Source organism: Solea senegalensis, linkage group LG17, assembly GCF_019176455.1.
Source record: "Solea senegalensis isolate Sse05_10M linkage group LG17, IFAPA_SoseM_1, whole genome shotgun sequence".
In the NCBI taxonomy this organism is placed as follows: Eukaryota; Metazoa; Chordata; class Actinopteri; order Pleuronectiformes; family Soleidae; genus Solea; species Solea senegalensis.
In genome coordinates this window covers 8796642-8813924 of record NC_058037.1, presented here as the reverse complement: position 1 = coordinate 8813924, position 17283 = coordinate 8796642, and the positions used below count along the sequence as shown (strand labels likewise).

Below are 17283 nucleotides of genomic sequence, written 5' to 3'. Positions count from 1 at the left end.
TACTGCGCATATGTGTGTACATATGTGTGTATTGCACAACTGATTGCACCTTAAATTCAGACTACACTCCATTTTGTACACAGTACTCACTCTAATTGATTTATTTTTCTATGCTTACAGTTACAGTCAGTCCTTTATTTTAGTTGAAGTGTGAAGGAAACTCCAAAGAAAGAATTTGTTTGCCCAACCACTTGCTGTGCACATGACAATAAACGTCTTGAACTGTGCATCAATCACAGGCTGGAATAAAACATTAATTGTATTTTACGTTGGTAATAAATGTTGCAGTGTTAAGAAAATCTAATGGCAATCAAATTAATTGCAGCCTTGATAGAAATGTGTACAATTGGCAAGATTAAGAAAGGACTAGCTCCATGCATTGAGCATTCATGGAACATGAAAAAAGGATCCAATGTAGAGATGGATATTGCTGGAGATGCACAGATGCTATAAAAGTAAACACACACAGACACACACTTGTTGCTCTTTCAGGGTATTTTCTTTAATGATTTGTAATAATTTAACAGTGAACTGGTCAACAGAGGATGAGGAGTATAAGCAAAAGAGCAAATTATTGATCGTGCTCACAGTTAAGACAGAAGAATGGCACATTGTTCAATCTCTTTCATGGAAAGAATAACAATTATACAACACATCTTCATATGAACTATAGGTTTACTCACAGCTACTGTATTTGTATGATGTTTTTTTTTTTCAATATAAAGCCAGTGACACAGGCCGTCATGATAGCAGTGAACATTAATGACCTCACACTGTCTGTGATATTGTAACTTGCACTGTCAGTCTGATAATGATGTCGTATTCTGCAGAGGACGGCAGTTACAACGCGGTGAAAAGAACCAGTGCTGAGCTACATTTTCCCCATCAGTCAGTTGCTCATCACGTGACACAGGTGAGACGATCGGCTTGTTTTTCCGTATAAATAAATTATAGGAATGCAGCGCACCGCAGAGGTTTCCATTCTGATGAAAACTTGATTTGATAACCGTTAGAAAGACTGCGCCTTCTTATTGTCAGTGTAATCCTTCACAACTGTCAACTAACAAAACTACATAGATACTTGTTTATTTGATACATTTTTACTGCTACTCTAAATAATAAATACTGACTTGACTCATTTCTGTCAGACAGAATATATACAGTACTGTACGTCGCTACAAAGTCAAACTATCTTGCATTTATTCGCTTGCATTTTCGTGCTGATTGACGATAATCTGTAACAGTCTTTAATGACAAAGGTTATGAGTAAGAAAATAAATTCTGTATTTGGCACAGTCTGCACAGTATGATCGTGTTCTCTCTCTCTTACACTCTTACATATAAGTATGAAACTATGAGCGTATGTCAATTTTAAGTCTAGCTACTGAAATGTGCACTCAATCTCTCACAAAAAAAAAAATATATACGTGCTAAGCTGCCTGAATATATTCTCATGATTATCTCTCATATACAAACAGATGACAGCGGGGCCATCTTTTTCGATTAAAAGTGCTCTTATATATTATATTGTGCATGATAAGACTATTCACAGCAGAATGGCCGACTGCGGTGACTCTCTACTGTGCGCTACAAAAGTGCTCCGTCTGTCACAAACATTCATAAATCACACTCATGTGTCCATCACTCAGTCATTCAGCAGGTTCACAGGTCGTCAGCTCCTGGAGCCGGGAGTGTGTGGAGGTGTAGTTCCCTGATGAGCCACCCGGGGGAGCTGATCCCTCCAGTACGTGAAGTGGCTGTAAGTGTCGGAGCAGGGGAAATCTGAGGACGAGGCTCGCATCTTCAGAGGGAACACGTGGTCGACCACCTCGCCGAGGCGTGCGTAGCTGAGGACATGAGAGGAGGACACATCAAACTAAACTGTGAGCATATTTCCCCAAATATACATGTCACCTAGATACAACACTTACGATGAGATGTTGGTCTTGGCGTGCTCCTGCACCAGCTCGCCTTTGGGGTTGACAGTAAAAATCCTGTTCAGCGGCACGCCTACTTCTTTGTAGGCGTACACGTCCTATGACCATGTAAGAGAAGACGATGCAGTGTTAGAAATAATTACTTTTGCTGAAAATGATCTTCCCTTACAGCGATCTGATCTAACGAGATGGAGATTTATATACAAATACATAGCGCTCAATAACCGTGCACAGTGGGTGTGATATACCGTTGGTCTGTTGCCAAATGCTGCATAGAAAGGCTCCGTGTTGGGGTAGAAGAGGTTCTTGATATCATTGAGACACTCCACCTTGAACTTCTCTGGTTTCTTCTCAATTACCTCCCTGTTACACACACACACACACACACAAAGAATGGATGTTATGACAATCAGAATAGAAAAACAACCCTTAAAGGTGGAGAGTGTAACATTTAACCTTTTAACACTGAGCGTAGACTATTACAGTAATGTCACTCGCGCTGTTGCAGGAAGCTGGAGATTCAGTGTCTTTGTCACCAGAGAGGAGAGTTTGAAAAACGTCTGTACATAGTTTCCATTTTTTGGTCTGTTTTTGGACACTGAGTCAAAGACTCAAACAAATGTTATTTCAAATATGTTTCATACCGTTCAAATTTCAAATTGGACATGCAAACATGCCGTAAATAACTGCCAGTTAAAAAAGCACCTTCTTACAGGACATTTTCTGGCCCCCTTAGTTGTTAAAGGGTGAAGACATTTAGGAGGGAGAAGTCTGCTTTGAATAAAAGATGTCAAAGATGTCAAACCTGTGCAGAGCTGAGAACAGGCTGCTGGGGCTCAGAAGCACAGGGCCCATAGGAAGCATGGTGCCTCTCTCATTCACCCAGTGCAGGTAACCTCTGGTCATGTCGGCCATGCCGATAGCTCGAGCGGAGCAGTACAGGAACTTGTAGCCATTTCTGACAACAAGAAAGAGAGCGAGGCATTCATATTGATATTAATATCGACCTTTTGGTGGCAATAACTATAGGTACAGTTGTGAATAATTTCTTCCATGTTCAGAATTTGAGTGTCTGCTTTGAAATATGTTAAACTTCTCTTACAATTTGCTCAGAAAATGTTGCTGCGATAGATTAAATGGGTGCTTACTGGCTGACTTTGTGATAAAGGTGTGCAATACCCTGGTGGGTCCAGTCTTTCCCGAGCGTGGGCAGGATGTGACCAAGTGTGTCTGACCTGGAGAGAAAAAACACAAGTAATTAACAAATAGACTAATATGAAGCTTTCTGTCCTGATCATAACAAACATGCATAAAAGTTTACAGTAAATGTTAGATGAGGAGCATTTATTAAACTGGAGAAAATCTCGACATGCAGGAATCTGCCTATTTAATCTTTCGATGAAAATCCTCTCTATCAGCAGTGAATGAAAGTGACAGATGACCCCGCTGTGAAAAGATTGATTCGTTCTGATTAATCCTTGTATCCATTAAAAAGTCATTTGGGCCACAGCGGTTCACAGTTTGCCGCCGACTCTCGGGGGCCATTGGAACATGTATCATCTGTAACGGAGTTGTCAAAGCAGATCTCTCACCTGGTGATGGTTCCATCTATGTCCGAGATAATGATCCGGTCGTCCCAGTTCCAGAGGTAGATGGTTCCCTGACAGCGACACGTTCCCTGGTACTGAGTCGTCACACTGAACACAACCTCGTTAGGACCGTCCTGCAGCTGGAGAGACATCTGTGTGTGTGTGAAAGAAAGTGAGAGAGAGACAGAGAGTGAGACAGACAAAAAAGTTTCTTTACTTACTATTGTCTCTAAAGTAGCGGCAGTAAAGTCACATTTAAACAGTGCCACTGGAAACAAACGTGACATGCAAATAAAATAAATGATATTCCTCAGTGAAGTTTAGAAGAAAAGTAGTGAAGACTCCTCTGTCATCTGCCTGTACTGCAGCTATGGCCGAGGAAAGGTTATAATGATCTATTCATATAACTTAAAATCATATACTATATTTAAATAATTTAAGAAAACAGTATAGTTCATTATTAAACTCTGACTGGACAAAATTTGTGGGAAACACTGAAACTTCTCACCAGCTGCTCTGACGTGAGTCGCAGGGTTTTCTTATAAGACACGCCTCCTTGTGCGATCCCGGGCTCTGATTGGACAGCGGGAGAAGACTGGCTGGTGGCTCTGTGGTCTTCATCACTTGAGGACGTCTCTTCTTTATGCCTATTTTCAGAGTGAGAGGGGGATATTTATAGGCCAGTGCTGTCCAGTCCTTGCTGTGATACTCTTTTTAGGCAGGGATCTTTTGCTTCTTACCTGCTCGTCATATTCACAGCCTGCTCAACGGAGCCACAGGCCCCACATTCAGACATCGAATTCTACAACAGTAGAAACAGAAGTTCATTGACTTTCTTAAATATGTCAGGTGTATTTTTTGTGGTTTACTCCCCTGCCACACACACACACACACACACACACACAGAAATAATGTCAACCAGAGAAACGTTTCACTCTATCAACAGAAATGTATGAAATACCGATTTGGTGCTGCTGTTTCTGCCTCTCCAGGAGAACCACCACCTCCCTCCTTTTTTGGGCATCTTCTCCTGCATGATGTTTTCCACTGTAGCCTGGAGTGAAGCGCACACAATTCCCACACAGCCACAACACAATAAAAACACACTTTAAAAAAACTGAAGCACGACCACAAAGCAATGTACTATAACTCAGAAACAACAATAAAACTGCAGAAATTGAGAAAAGGAAGAACATTGAAAGAGGAGCAAAAAAACAACAACATGGGAGTGAGTTGATCGTGTTTGAGAGGATTGTTTCTGACATACTGAGCTGTAGCGCAGCACGCCAGTCAAACAACAGAGAAGAAACTCCAAGGCTGAGTGAAAATAAGTGAGCCAGGAGGACTAATGAGAGGATGAATGGATGTAGCAATGGAGTAAATAAGGAGTGGGTGATAAAATAACAAGGACGGGGAGCAGAGAGGGAGAAAAAGTTCAACATGAGTTCCCAAGAGGAACAGAAGATTTTTGTTATTTGTTAGGCTGTAGTCTAGTTCTGACTACTGGTATTTCTACAATGCCTTATTTTAATTTAAACAGCTTTACCAGCAATTCCTTACAGGTATGTGTTTCATAAATCAATCACAACATCATTTATACATGTGTTATTCAATATTTCTTAAATATTCCGCATGCTTATTTGTCAATCCCAAAAATATCTGCCGGTCACACCTTTCTAGGAATGACGGGTCTAGATCACATAACAGCACTGCGTGTGCATACAGAGTGCAGTACCGTTTACAGCCAAAAGGGGGAGACGGTACTCAAGTACCTCATTCACCCTTTAGTCATAAATACTTGTGGTCTGTGTGTGTGTGTGTATTGATGTCTTACCTTTGGCAGAGGTTTCTGAAAGGCCTGCATAGCCAGCATAAGTGGAGCTGCAGTGCTCCAGTTATAATACCTGAGGGACAAAATAAAATGTATTTATAGCAAAGTCATAAAAAAAAAAACACAACAAAACTTCACATCGTCACAACTTACTTGGAGCCCATTTTAACAACTAGGTTGGGGTCGTCGATGATGGAGGGGTTCTCTATGAACTGCTGATAGGAGATGATCTTCTCATGAAACTGCTCTGTAAAGACACACACACGTCACACTGGTTGTCCCCTTGCTACAACTTATATTTACATACATACATTACATATATATGTGTATATGTATATAGACTAAAGTTATATCCTGTCTTACCTTTAGTGATTTCCCTATTTTCACTGAGTCCTCCACACAGAGAGATGGCGATAGACGGCAGGTCAGACATGGGGTCACAGGAGCTGTCCACTTCGCTGTCTCCTCCGGAGCTGAGCGACTGTGGGGACAGACTGGTGCTGTGGAAGCCCAGGTCGGACATGCTCCTCACTGTTGCACCGCCGTCGCTATAAAAGCGAGGGAAAAGAGGCAGGTTGCTTTCACTATGTTACGACTGTGTTGAAAAGAATGTTAAGACTCTGTGCCTGTATTTGTGCCCAAGTACCTCTTGGGGAAGTAAAGAGCTGCCACCTCAGGCTCCAGCTCTGTGATGTCATCCAGGTAAACGCCGTCAGAACCAAGATGGCGGCTCCTCTTGTCTGCAACAGCCCAGTGAGACCAGTGAGACTCAGTGAAATTCTCACATTCTTTTTATGAGACGTTAGTCTTGTTTCAAAAAAAAAGAAAGAAGGAAAAATACAAAATAATTGCTTGCAATATGTACGACTTAACTAATAACAATGCTCTGGTTTGCTTGTTAGGAGTTGCAGCTGGTTCATGGAGAATCAAAAACATTATTCTTTTCTTTTGACTCAGTGATACCGCACTGCTTTGAGCAGCAACTCTTAATTTTTTGGTGATTTTAAAACCAACTACAACTGAAAGCCCCCCAACCCTATGCACTTGACTGCTGTGTCACCTTTTCTCTTGGACGGAGAGTCCGTCTTGCTAATAGGGCGCTGCAGTGTCTCCTCCATGTCAGCCATCATACGAGCAGCCACGCTCTCCGCAGCCATGACCTGCGTCTGTGAGGTTACCGCGTGTGACTCGAGCCTCGTGGATTCTGACTCCATCCCGTCTGCGATGACCGTCTCCTCCGTGACTGTGGTCTCCCCTGACATCAGCAGTCTGAGGGCTGGTATCTCAGAGGATGTCTCGCGGGTAATCACACGGAAATGTGTGCTTTCAGACACAGGGATGGACACAGGACAGACTGGCGGAGGGTCAGGATTCACGGGGAGGAAGGACGGCTGCAGAGATGAGGAAAACGAGGGTGATGATGATATGCAATGAAAGATAAGATCTAAAACTGCTACAAATGTATTCAGAGTCATTCTGTGTGTGCACGGTTGACTGTTTGGTTACCCTGGCAGCCTGTGGCAGCTCTCCCCACGCCCAGTGCATAGCTGGATTCTGGTTGTCGGACGGCTTGTTCATTAGTTCCGAGTCACTCTTTGGGGAGGTGGGACGCGAGTTTCCTGGGCTGAGAAAGACGAGAAAATAAACAACCATTATATCAGAGTAAATCTGCTTAAATTCTGTTTACTGTATCACGTAGGCACGTATCGATGTAGATCTTTGCTCTTTTTTTGGTCACCTCTGCACTGGACTCCAGTCACCATCTGAGCGAGTGTAGATGCCAGCCTGTTTGTAGGAATCACTGGTTGAACAAGCGGTTGTCTCATCTCTTAAGACGTCTCGAGACCTGAAACACAGACAAAAAGCTACATCATACAACTGTACGCTATGTTGGTATGTATCTTTTAAGACCCCCCAGGAGCTCAAGCTTGAACTTGTCTGTTTCCAAACGCAACGTGTCGTCTTCTCACTGTTAAGTCTGCAGCAAAATGTGGCCTGCAGCCTTATTCATCCCAAAGGAGCACAAAACAACATAAACATCCCCACTACACAACAAAAACAACTATATGGATTGATGTTGCACAAAAAATGTGCAGTTGAGATGAGAGTTTGATGTGATTGAAACTCACAAGCACAGGCATGGTCATTGGGCACATATCAACAACTGCTGCTGCTTTCAAGCATGATGAATGAACTTCAAAACAGACAACATTTGAAATGACTGCAGCTGCAGGCGTGACCTGTGCACGCCACATTTCATGGCTGTCAACAAAAGTAAAAATTCACAGAACCACTCGGTGAAGACAGTTGTAAAACTTTCTTATCCAGTGAAAATCATCGAGCTGCTTTCCATATGGTGAAACGATAAATGCCAGCGCCACGGCTGGAGGCCTCTTATTTATGCCAGACAAATTCCTGCTCCATTACAACTGCTCTCAGGGCTCATTTCGTTTGACCTCACTGTCCTCCTCTGTCACGTGTATCACTGTTTCTCTTTACAATCACCTCACATGTATTTTACTACTCAGTGTGGCAGCCCACTGCTCCTAATTCTAGGATGGGTCAAAATGCAGAGGAATACTTTCCCTAAGGGGATTAATAAAAAAACTAACTTTAAAACTAACTAACTTTAAACTAACTAACTAACTAACTAACATGTATTTTATTGCTTTTACATTATATACCCCCCACCACAGCACCCGTTTTCTTCCCAACACTTATTTCTCCGTCGCTTCTCACCTGTTGCTCTCCATCTCCGCGCCTTCATCCGAGCTGATGTCTATGGTGAACATGTCATCGTCTCCGGAGTAGTCTCCGCTCTCCTCCCGCCACAAGCTGTCCGCCCGAACCTTCCTCCTCCTCTTCCTCCTCTTCTTCATCATTCCTCCGCCATTCTCTCCGTGGACTCCGGTGGAGCCCAGAGTCTGTACCTGTGGCCCGGAGCTCGAGGCTCGAAGGCCGGCGCACATGAGTGAAGCTCCGTCTGACATGATGGGTGAGGTGGCCAGGTAGGATGGAACCACTTCCTGTTAAGAAGAGGAACCTTTTTAAAATTCATAAAGTATGATATGAAGAATAGACTTGGTCTAAGTCTGTGGAGGAAGCTGGAGTCCAACCCAGCTGATATAGCATCTACAGGACGTTACCTTTAGCATTAACTGTCTTTCTGACTATTTAAGCAAACAACGTATGCAAGGCAGTGAAACCTGAAATACAACTCTGCTCTTGTTGTTTTTGTTGTTGTCAGAGTCAAAAATGTATCATCGCTGCCAAACAGTTTGCAGAAAGACTCTCTGTAGAGCCCCAAACAACTCCTCTCAACCCTTCCACACTAGTTCTTTTTTTATTTTCCCTCCTTCTAGGAAAAGAAAATGCTTTCCAGGAGAAGCTCCTGCTGTCAGAGCAGGGAGTATAAATCTCTCTCTCTCGCTCTCTCTCTCTCTGTGTGTATGTGTGTGTGCACCAGACGTATGGAAAGAGAGAAAAACACGGAGGCAGCATGGAGGAAAAACTATAATCCTATGACGAACATATACTTCCTCACGTTTTTCTTCTCATCTGTGCCAAGTCTTTTTCAAAAGACGCAGCATTCTTCCCCCCCCTCCTTTTATCTTCCAGGCCTGGGAATAATTTGACACCACTCTGGGGAATATAAATCAGCCATTTCCCTTGTTGGAGCCCCAGCCCGAGTAGCTCGCCGTTTTGTTTATGCCTTTTTGCCGCACACACATCCTAACATGCGTACAACAGCAGAAGAAACCACAACAGTATCCTGCAGTTTAACAGCACCACATGACGTGGCTGTTTAAATGTGCTACTCAAGACCTCGACCAAACGAAAACACTGGAGACACCAGGTTGCTCATAACTAATTTGAATGGCTCTGTTTTACATAGTTTTCCAGAAAAGTAAAACATTATTTCATGGCTTTGTGAAACAAGAAAGAAATGAATATTTTCAGATTGACCCATTGTACTTAACTTAACCTTTTGTCATTTCTAATTCATAAACACAATAAGCTTTACATACATTTAGTGTATCCTCCACACCCACAACACTTGATATAGGGCAGACTGTCTGACTTAGATGTCAAAGCACTACACTGAGAGGACTCTCACTTGCTGACGAACAGAGGACTGCTGTTCAGACAAAAAGGAAAGGAAGAAATTCCTGGCTGCTGTGCCAACTCTGCACACAGCATGACCTTGTTTGAAATACTATGACAGAGTGGGAGGAGAAAGACAGTTTGGATAAGGCTTCTTGGTTGTAAACATGGGTGTGTCTGGGTTTTAAGGCATCATGAGGTGGAGAATAATGTGTGTTTTCATTTGAATCTTGTTTTTATTTGAATCTCTTTGTACTAGCATGTGTAGTAGCAGTACTTAATTGTGCCCAGGGGGCAACAATTTTCACTGTGTAAAACACCTCAAGTCTTTTGTGGCTATGAATTACAAATGGCTATAATAGTTGACTTTTTTCCAGTGTTGCCACTCTAAAATGAAGATAATAAGATAATAAGCAATGCGGATAATAAACAAAGGGCTCCACTTACGTGACAAATAATTTCAATAAACCCTTATCACACATTAAAAAAAAAAAATGTTTTCCTCTCTCCTCAGTCAACAACAACAGAAATGCTGTTGTTCAACATCTGAGCTACATTGCCATGCGGATGCAATTACAGCTCTTGTTACCCTAAAATAATTCCTGCCATACCTGATTATTTTCCATTTCTTGCACAAAGAATGCCTCTCCATTGTCCCCGAGCTTCATGTGCAGATCCACCGCTTCTCCATTGATCGTCATGTCCACCTGGAGGAGGGAGAAGAGAGAGAGACAGAGGTGAATAAATTGAACGTTTAAAATTTAACCTAAAAGCCATATTACTTGTTTGTTTGTTATCTCTTTACCAGTTTTTCCCGGGAGCGGAGGACGCCCATTTTGCCAAAGCGGACATGGAAGGGCGAGCACTGCAAGGAGCCATCGGGCTGCTTCACTACAATGACATCGATGCAGCCTGAGAGGGTGGCAGGATTGAGGCCTCGGTACAGCTCTTTGACCTGAACGAACACCTGGCCCGCCAACTGCCCCACGTAGTTCATGGTCTGAAGGGTCTGAGGGAGGGGAAAGAGAAATAAGGACAAAGATGAAGGATGCAGCATGCAAATCATGTTAAATCATCACAGAAGCGACAACAACAAAAATCACCATAGGCACTAAAGCTTTAAATCATTCAGCGGCCATAACTATATCTCAAATTTAGGCCACCTTTAAAGTTGAAGGTGTTAATTATCCAGCACCTGTTGTGACCTCAATCCCTCTGTTTGTCACCACTGAGGATATATACAGTAACAGTAACTTCAGTGGAGAAAGGTGAAATGAGCAGCACTATGACTGGTATGGCGAGGAAGAGAGGACATGGAGGCCGGTTCCTGTTCAGTGCTTATGTCATTTCTCCTCTAACTGTCTGCGGCCTACATACTGTAAAAAAAAAAAAAGTGCACATATTTGCACTTTGACCTTCCCACCTTCCTTTACACTTCCTGACAGGTCTGGAAGTGTTTTCCATTCAGCTAATCCAGACACCAGAGGTCAAAGGACATACCAAGTTAGACCAGTCTGCGCTTGATGGTTATTCCGAGCTGAGAACAGCAGAGCATCAGATCAAGAACATCAAGGAAATTGCTGGGTGATTAAAATGACCTAGCATTTTTTAAGTGTATGATGATTGTTCTCTTATTAAAACACTGGACTGGATATTTGTTTCTGGGTGGGTGATAGCAACATAGTAACAGTGGTGGGATCCTAAATGAACACACAATTGTTTTTGCTTAAGTTCTGGTTGTTTCATGGTAAGAGCATTCTGGAAGTGCCTTTTTGTGGAGGTGGACACAATAGGACAAATGTGATGTCATCTGTTTACAGGCCGCAATTGGGATTAAGCAACACTTGAATCAGGCGCTGATGACAGTTGTTGTTTGGTCACTGAAACGGAGATCTAATCAAAGAACATCCACGCTGTCCCGAGAGGAGTCATACTTCCACTTGTCCTGGGTTTTCTGGGGCATGTAAATGTAAGAATGTAAGAATTAAGTCCTTGTTTTTTATGTTATTTCCTCAGTTATTGAGTCAGACATTGGCCTGGCAATGTAGCTCTCTCCTGGTGACGCAACCCACTTCCAATCCATCCCATGTTTACAGTTTTCACAATGGCAGTCTGAAATAGGGAAGGTGTTCTGACTCTGACCTTGACTCAGTTGGCAGTGGGCCCCTCCAAAATGAATGCAGCACCCGGAAACAGACACCAGCCCCTTGAGAAGAGGCCCCCCTAACAGAATACACTAATTTTAGAGCTGCAGGTGAATTTGAGAAGACACGACCATGTCTGAAAATTTGATCTGCCTCTTGTAGGTGGCGCTCACTGTATTCACTGAGTAACAGAAAATGCCCGACAACTCTTTCAAAGCAGATGACTTCTGTTGTAAAACACTGCTGCATGCTGAAGAGGCGCCTCCAAAAATAGACTTGATTTACAGATGAGATTAAACAAAGAGGGGAAAAAAGGCTCAAAACACAGAGAGCCATGTTACTGTTTCCGAAAGAAAAAGATCTTTTATTAAAAGTCCAACATTAGGAAAAGGTGCTTGACTGAGGTGTATGCTCATTAGTTAAATTGGCTTTACAAGCTGCACTTGTGAAGATGTTCTTGCAGAATGGAATCTGGCTCTGAGCCACTTGTCTTGGTCATGCAGAAAATCTTCACTCCTACATGCAAAACCTATATGCTTCACAAAATGCAATCAACACATCCTCTAAATGCCCATACATCAACATAAAAACCTTAACCTAAGTGATTAGTTTGAAACTAAAAGGTTTGTGTGACACGTACAGTAGCACACGTATAACAGAAGCAAATTCCTATTTCAATGAAAATGGTTGATACTGTTTTAGAAATGAATGATTGGTGACTACGGGACACGAGTATTGATCATGTAACATGGAACAGATAAATCGCACTACAGCGCTGTCAATAATGCACAATAATACAGTGGCAATTCCTACCTTTTAAAGCCGAATACAATTAGAGGCAGGCGTCTCTTCAGTGGCGTATTACAGCACAACAAGGCATTGTAGACGAGTTGTTGGTGTTTCCAGTTAGCGGTGACGTCTGGGACTGTGATAACAACAACGACTTAAAGAGTTAAATATGAAAAGACAAGCGGAGAGAACGCAATACTCTGTCCCTCCCTCCCTCTCTCTCTCTCTCTCTCTCTCTCTCCCTCTCTCTCTGTGTATGTCAGTCTCGTCGGTGTCTGACGTCACCTGCAGCACAATCCCGCCTCCTGACCAATCAGCGTCGAGCTGTTGCGTTGCCAAACACGTCGCTTCAGCGGCACATTACTACTTCACTTCTCACTCTAAAGTGGCCGTTTTCATGACTTATATTCGTAATATTTTTATTTTTTTAATCACCAATGCTGTTTTGGTTTCACTGGACACAAAATGAAGCAGACAAAAACAGAAATACAGTATGGCGCGACAGCCTCGCTGTTTAGTTAAAGAGTCAATTTAAAGGAACAGTAGCCAGGAAAACAGCAAGCACCAGCAGCGGATACATCACATCGGGAAGTCGCGTGGCTGCTCCAGCACGTCAGCAGCTTCACCGGAGTCAGGCTGGTGCAGTGAGGTGATCTTTCTGGCCAATCACCGGCCAGACTGATGGCACATGCGATGTAAGCAGTTGTAGCCTGAGACCATGCAGAGGAAATACCCTGACTGATGACTGTATTTGCAGGTTTTCTGTGACCTGAGGAAGCACTGCACAGACGTAGTGCAAATACACACTGCCATATAAAAAAAGATGACATAAGACACGTGTCCTTAATGTATGAAAGTGAAGCCAGAAAAAAAGTTGACACTAAATCATTTTTTCATGCAACAGACCAAACATTTGATAGATTGATAGGCTTACTTAACATGTGTCAATTTGCTGTGTGTGTGCAGGGGGTCATTGTGTTTCCAGACTTTCTGTGCAAAACCAGAAGAGAAAGAATGTGAGTCCTTGTGTTTGATGAGTTTCCCCATTACTGTATGTCAAAGGTGAGCTATGTGATCTGTTACATTTCTGGATTGTTGTGTAACTGTGAACTGTTCATGCTGCTCTGTCTGTGGTTGACACTATCATGAATGACGTGTGTGTCTGTCTGTGTGTGTGTGTGTGTGTGTGTGAGAGAGAGAGAGAGATACCAAGAAGAGCACGTTTCATTCATGAAATAAAACCAAAGGTTGTGTTACAGGAAGTGTCTGTCAGCAAGTCACACTGCACTGAGTGACAGCTGCTGTCTCAACCCTATTGTAGGAGCCAATATTGTGTTAATTTAGTTTAGATTTAGTTTAATCAATGTAGGTTTATATGTTACAGTGTAATATGTGAGCAGTTGCATTTAAAGCCAAAGGAATTTGTCTTGTGGGCCTTTGGTATTTGAATATATTTGGATGGAAATGGAACTTGGATGGATGGCAAGTGGAAATAAATGTGGCAAAGCCTTTACATGCGAAGGAATAGAGGAATAGAAACATCTTTGATAGCTATGATAGACGGATAAATAGATAGGTAGATATATGCTTGAAAAAGCTTTTGTTGACTGTTATGTTACTGTTAAAGCTATGAAGCAGTCTTCTACAGTTTGGAACATCATTAATCAATCATATTTTCATGTATTGCTGATCCAAGAGACACTGGGATATATTTGGATGGAGATGTAACTAGGATGGATGGCGAGTGGAAATAAATGTGCAAAGCCTTTACTTGATCACTCTTGCATAAAGTTTAAGTTCACCACTACACATATAAAGCTTGGTGTAGCGTGCAGCCTCGGCTGACCTTTTTATGAATGAGGAAATTGTTCTTCATTTGACTCCACAAAAGACAAATAAAATCACCTGGGTTTCAATTTGATCTTTTCCGTGAGACATACTGTGTGAAGTGAAAAATCATCCCTCACCACTCATTTTTGACAGATGCAGTGATTGTGATATGATTCAAATTTGCTATGATTGATAATGTTTGCATCTTGCCTTTCATTTTCACTAAAAAAGAAAAATCTAAATCCTAATGACTCGACTTTTCTGGAGTCTGGGGTCAAACAAAACTTAGCTCCAGTGAATTTCACGACAGTGCAGTTTTGACTCAAAACAAAATGCTATTCGGTTTTTTTTGCAAATAATTGCGCAACTCCAGCAGCAATGATTCAACAGTAAGCATGAAGCATACCATAATATCAAAGTACTTCCAGTGGTCAGCCCACTCAGGCATTGCCACATACAGCATGTCCCCATATCACTCTTCAGCGTCACAGAATTCTTCACAGATACATGAGCCACACAGCTGCCCTCCTGACATGTTTCTAAGGACACACTGTTTTGCCAGGAAGATGTAAACTCAGCCGATATTCTCTGTACACAAAACAGCACATGATGGCAATTTCACTTCTCACACACATGGCGAGTGCATTAACAGGCGGTATCAGACTACAATAAACAAGCTGATATCATTTACGCCACTCAACAGCATTTATCAGCATGGAAATGATGAAAAAAATGTTTTCACTTACTCAAATTTGAGTCCAGAACTTTAGCACTAATTACACAAATTCCATTTTAGATAAAAGTACCCTTTTAGAGAAACAACCGCACAATTCAGCCAGCCAGCAACTTGTTATTTATTTAAACATTTGTCCTTCTTTGTCTTTTTCCCAAGTTAAATCCCTGCTTGCATTGTCATGAAAAAGTGAATGCACTTTAAAAGGACTAAAAAAAGGAACAACATGACCCTGACAATCAGATTTAGGAACCAGTTTCACATCAAATTTTACTAACTCCACAGAACTTGCTATCAAAAACAGGATGTGTAAGTACTTGACATTGTGTATGGACGTCATGTGAGTTGACTCAGCGACAGAATGTTGCAAATTCATTGCATAATAATCTCTTTTACACGGTGGGTTGATATCAAGGCCTCTGGTATCGCAGGCTCACACCATTCTGGCCTGAGAATCATGAAACCTGATTTAAAAAATGTGTGACGGGTTTAAACCATAAGCAGAATCAGTGGCTTTGTAGCTGTAGTGATATGAAAAGGAAAAAATCTATTTCTGCAAATGGCCACATGATCGAGAACTACAAATTAAAACGTCCGTCCATAATGGTTTCTACTTCATAACACATTAAAAAAAATCCTTAAAAATAAATGACCCCGATAAATGAACATTAGCCTTACAAATACATGGAGTTATCGGTCATGAGATACATGTTTGTCACGTAGTTATCAGGTGTTAATATTGCAAGCTGTAATTTTATATGACAAAAGGTATTGTTCCAGTAAAAGCACACCCATGTTGTTCCACTTCACTTCCTTCCCAATTTCAGTTGAGACAGATTGTCTTGCAGGGTAATTAAGGGTAAATAAGTTGTCCCTCGTTTTTTGCTCAAGTTAAGCTTGACTGAAAACTAATGGATACATATTAAATGACACAAACTTAAATCCTTAAGTCCTTTCGTCTTTCAAAAGACAGCACCTGAGCAAATGAGTTTGCATGTAGACTAGTTTTCCTCATTTCCCCCTATTTATGCTGTTAACCTTTTACAGTACACATTGATTAAACCCATTGAGATTAATCTTTTACACCAAAGGACATGCATCTGTTTTTCTTTCCTGCATGCAGATGATTTAAGATCCACTTTACCCAACTCCAGGTGGTGTCATTGCCATAGTGTTCAACAGTCTCATTCACAGTCTCTAATTCGTCATCATCTTCTACTGATGTCATGATTCCATAATGTGTTCGATCCCAGCTGTAGATCTATGGACTTTTGCGACCTCTCTCTATAAAACTTGACAAATCCTCTCTAGTTAAGTAGGTCTCCACTCTCGAAGCATGTCAAGTGTCTAACTGCCATGGACAAGTGGACAGCGTCTTACTAAATTTACCTGGGCCTCTGGGTCAGAAACCTGAGACGGTCCTGGGGAGGTCACCACCAGACCCCGTGACTTCTAAGGTATTTAAGGAGGGGACATCTGGTAGAATAATGGTTTGAATGTTAGTTTTCCTCAGTTACATGGGATCACACGCCACTCGCCAATAAGATGGAGAATTACCCTGGCACAAATCTTGTGTTTCCACAGTGTAATTTCTCTCAATGTGTGACCGGTCAGTGTGTGACCAGTCACTGACATTCAGAAAACACCAAAACACCTGTTACATCGGGTTAAAGTCCAAGTCTCACTTGAGCCCAGTGATGCTTCCAACGACCACTGCAATTAATATGAACCCTGTTGTTACTGATGCGTTTGAACTGCTGACATTTTGTATTTATTTGACATAGCAGCTGATTGCTTGTAAGTACATGTCATCCTATCTGTGATATGGAGTCTGTTCAATTTTAGACTACACCGCCCTCTAGTGTTCTGAAACAGTAAATACAGCAGAGTTGAAACTAATAAAGGGCACAGAGTTGCCTTCACTTGTAGCATCAAAACTTTTTTACAGTAGGATAGTATTGGAAAAAAACTGTCGTGATGACATTAGGTTTATGTTCTCTGAGTGCTTTCTAAAATTTTGTTTGTGTTTAATTGATCACAAGGTAATAATGAGTCTTTATTAGGGAACAGACTTTGCTCAGTGGTCTTGGCAAATGTCCAATGTAAAGTTTGGTCTAGCTTAAATTCACTGTATACTAACATGCACATCTACTTTAGGTTTGGGGTAGTGATAACACAGCAATTACCCAATTGTGTTTGACAAGAAAACTGTTATAAAGCAATAAAATGAATGTGTAAAATATAGTAACAATCACAAAATTACAAAACAGAAAAAACAAATACATACAACACTGACACATTATTTATACTTGGCTATGTCATTCTG

At 41.7% G+C, this 17283-nt stretch overlaps 1 protein-coding gene across 3 annotated transcripts; it reads right to left on the bottom strand.

Annotated features, from left to right (window-relative positions):
* Positions 1–480: 480 nt before the first annotated feature.
* On the bottom strand, positions 481–16305 carry LOC122783917 (phosphatidate phosphatase LPIN1-like). 3 transcript variants are annotated; one of them, XM_044048882.1, is made up of 20 exons: positions 16102–16305; positions 10267–10470; positions 10073–10168; positions 8097–8383; positions 7096–7203; positions 6864–6981; positions 6418–6748; positions 6004–6097; positions 5721–5905; positions 5511–5604; positions 5361–5430; positions 4488–4580; positions 4267–4328; positions 4035–4173; positions 3530–3678; positions 3086–3172; positions 2743–2895; positions 2186–2300; positions 1932–2035; positions 481–1847 (listed from the first exon to the last, which is right to left on the bottom strand). In XM_044048882.1, the coding sequence occupies exons 1-20, from the start codon at positions 16183–16185 to the stop codon at positions 1673–1675; spliced, it is 2748 nt and encodes a 915-aa protein (XP_043904817.1). In that variant the 5' UTR covers positions 16186–16305; the 3' UTR covers positions 481–1672. The 3 variants fall into 3 exon arrangements, with proteins under 3 accessions (XP_043904817.1, XP_043904819.1, XP_043904820.1); XM_044048884.1 differs by lacking the exon at positions 16102–16305 and adding an exon at positions 12419–12609; XM_044048885.1 differs by lacking the exon at positions 16102–16305 and adding an exon at positions 11604–11891.
* Between the last annotated feature and the right edge of the window lie 978 nt (positions 16306–17283).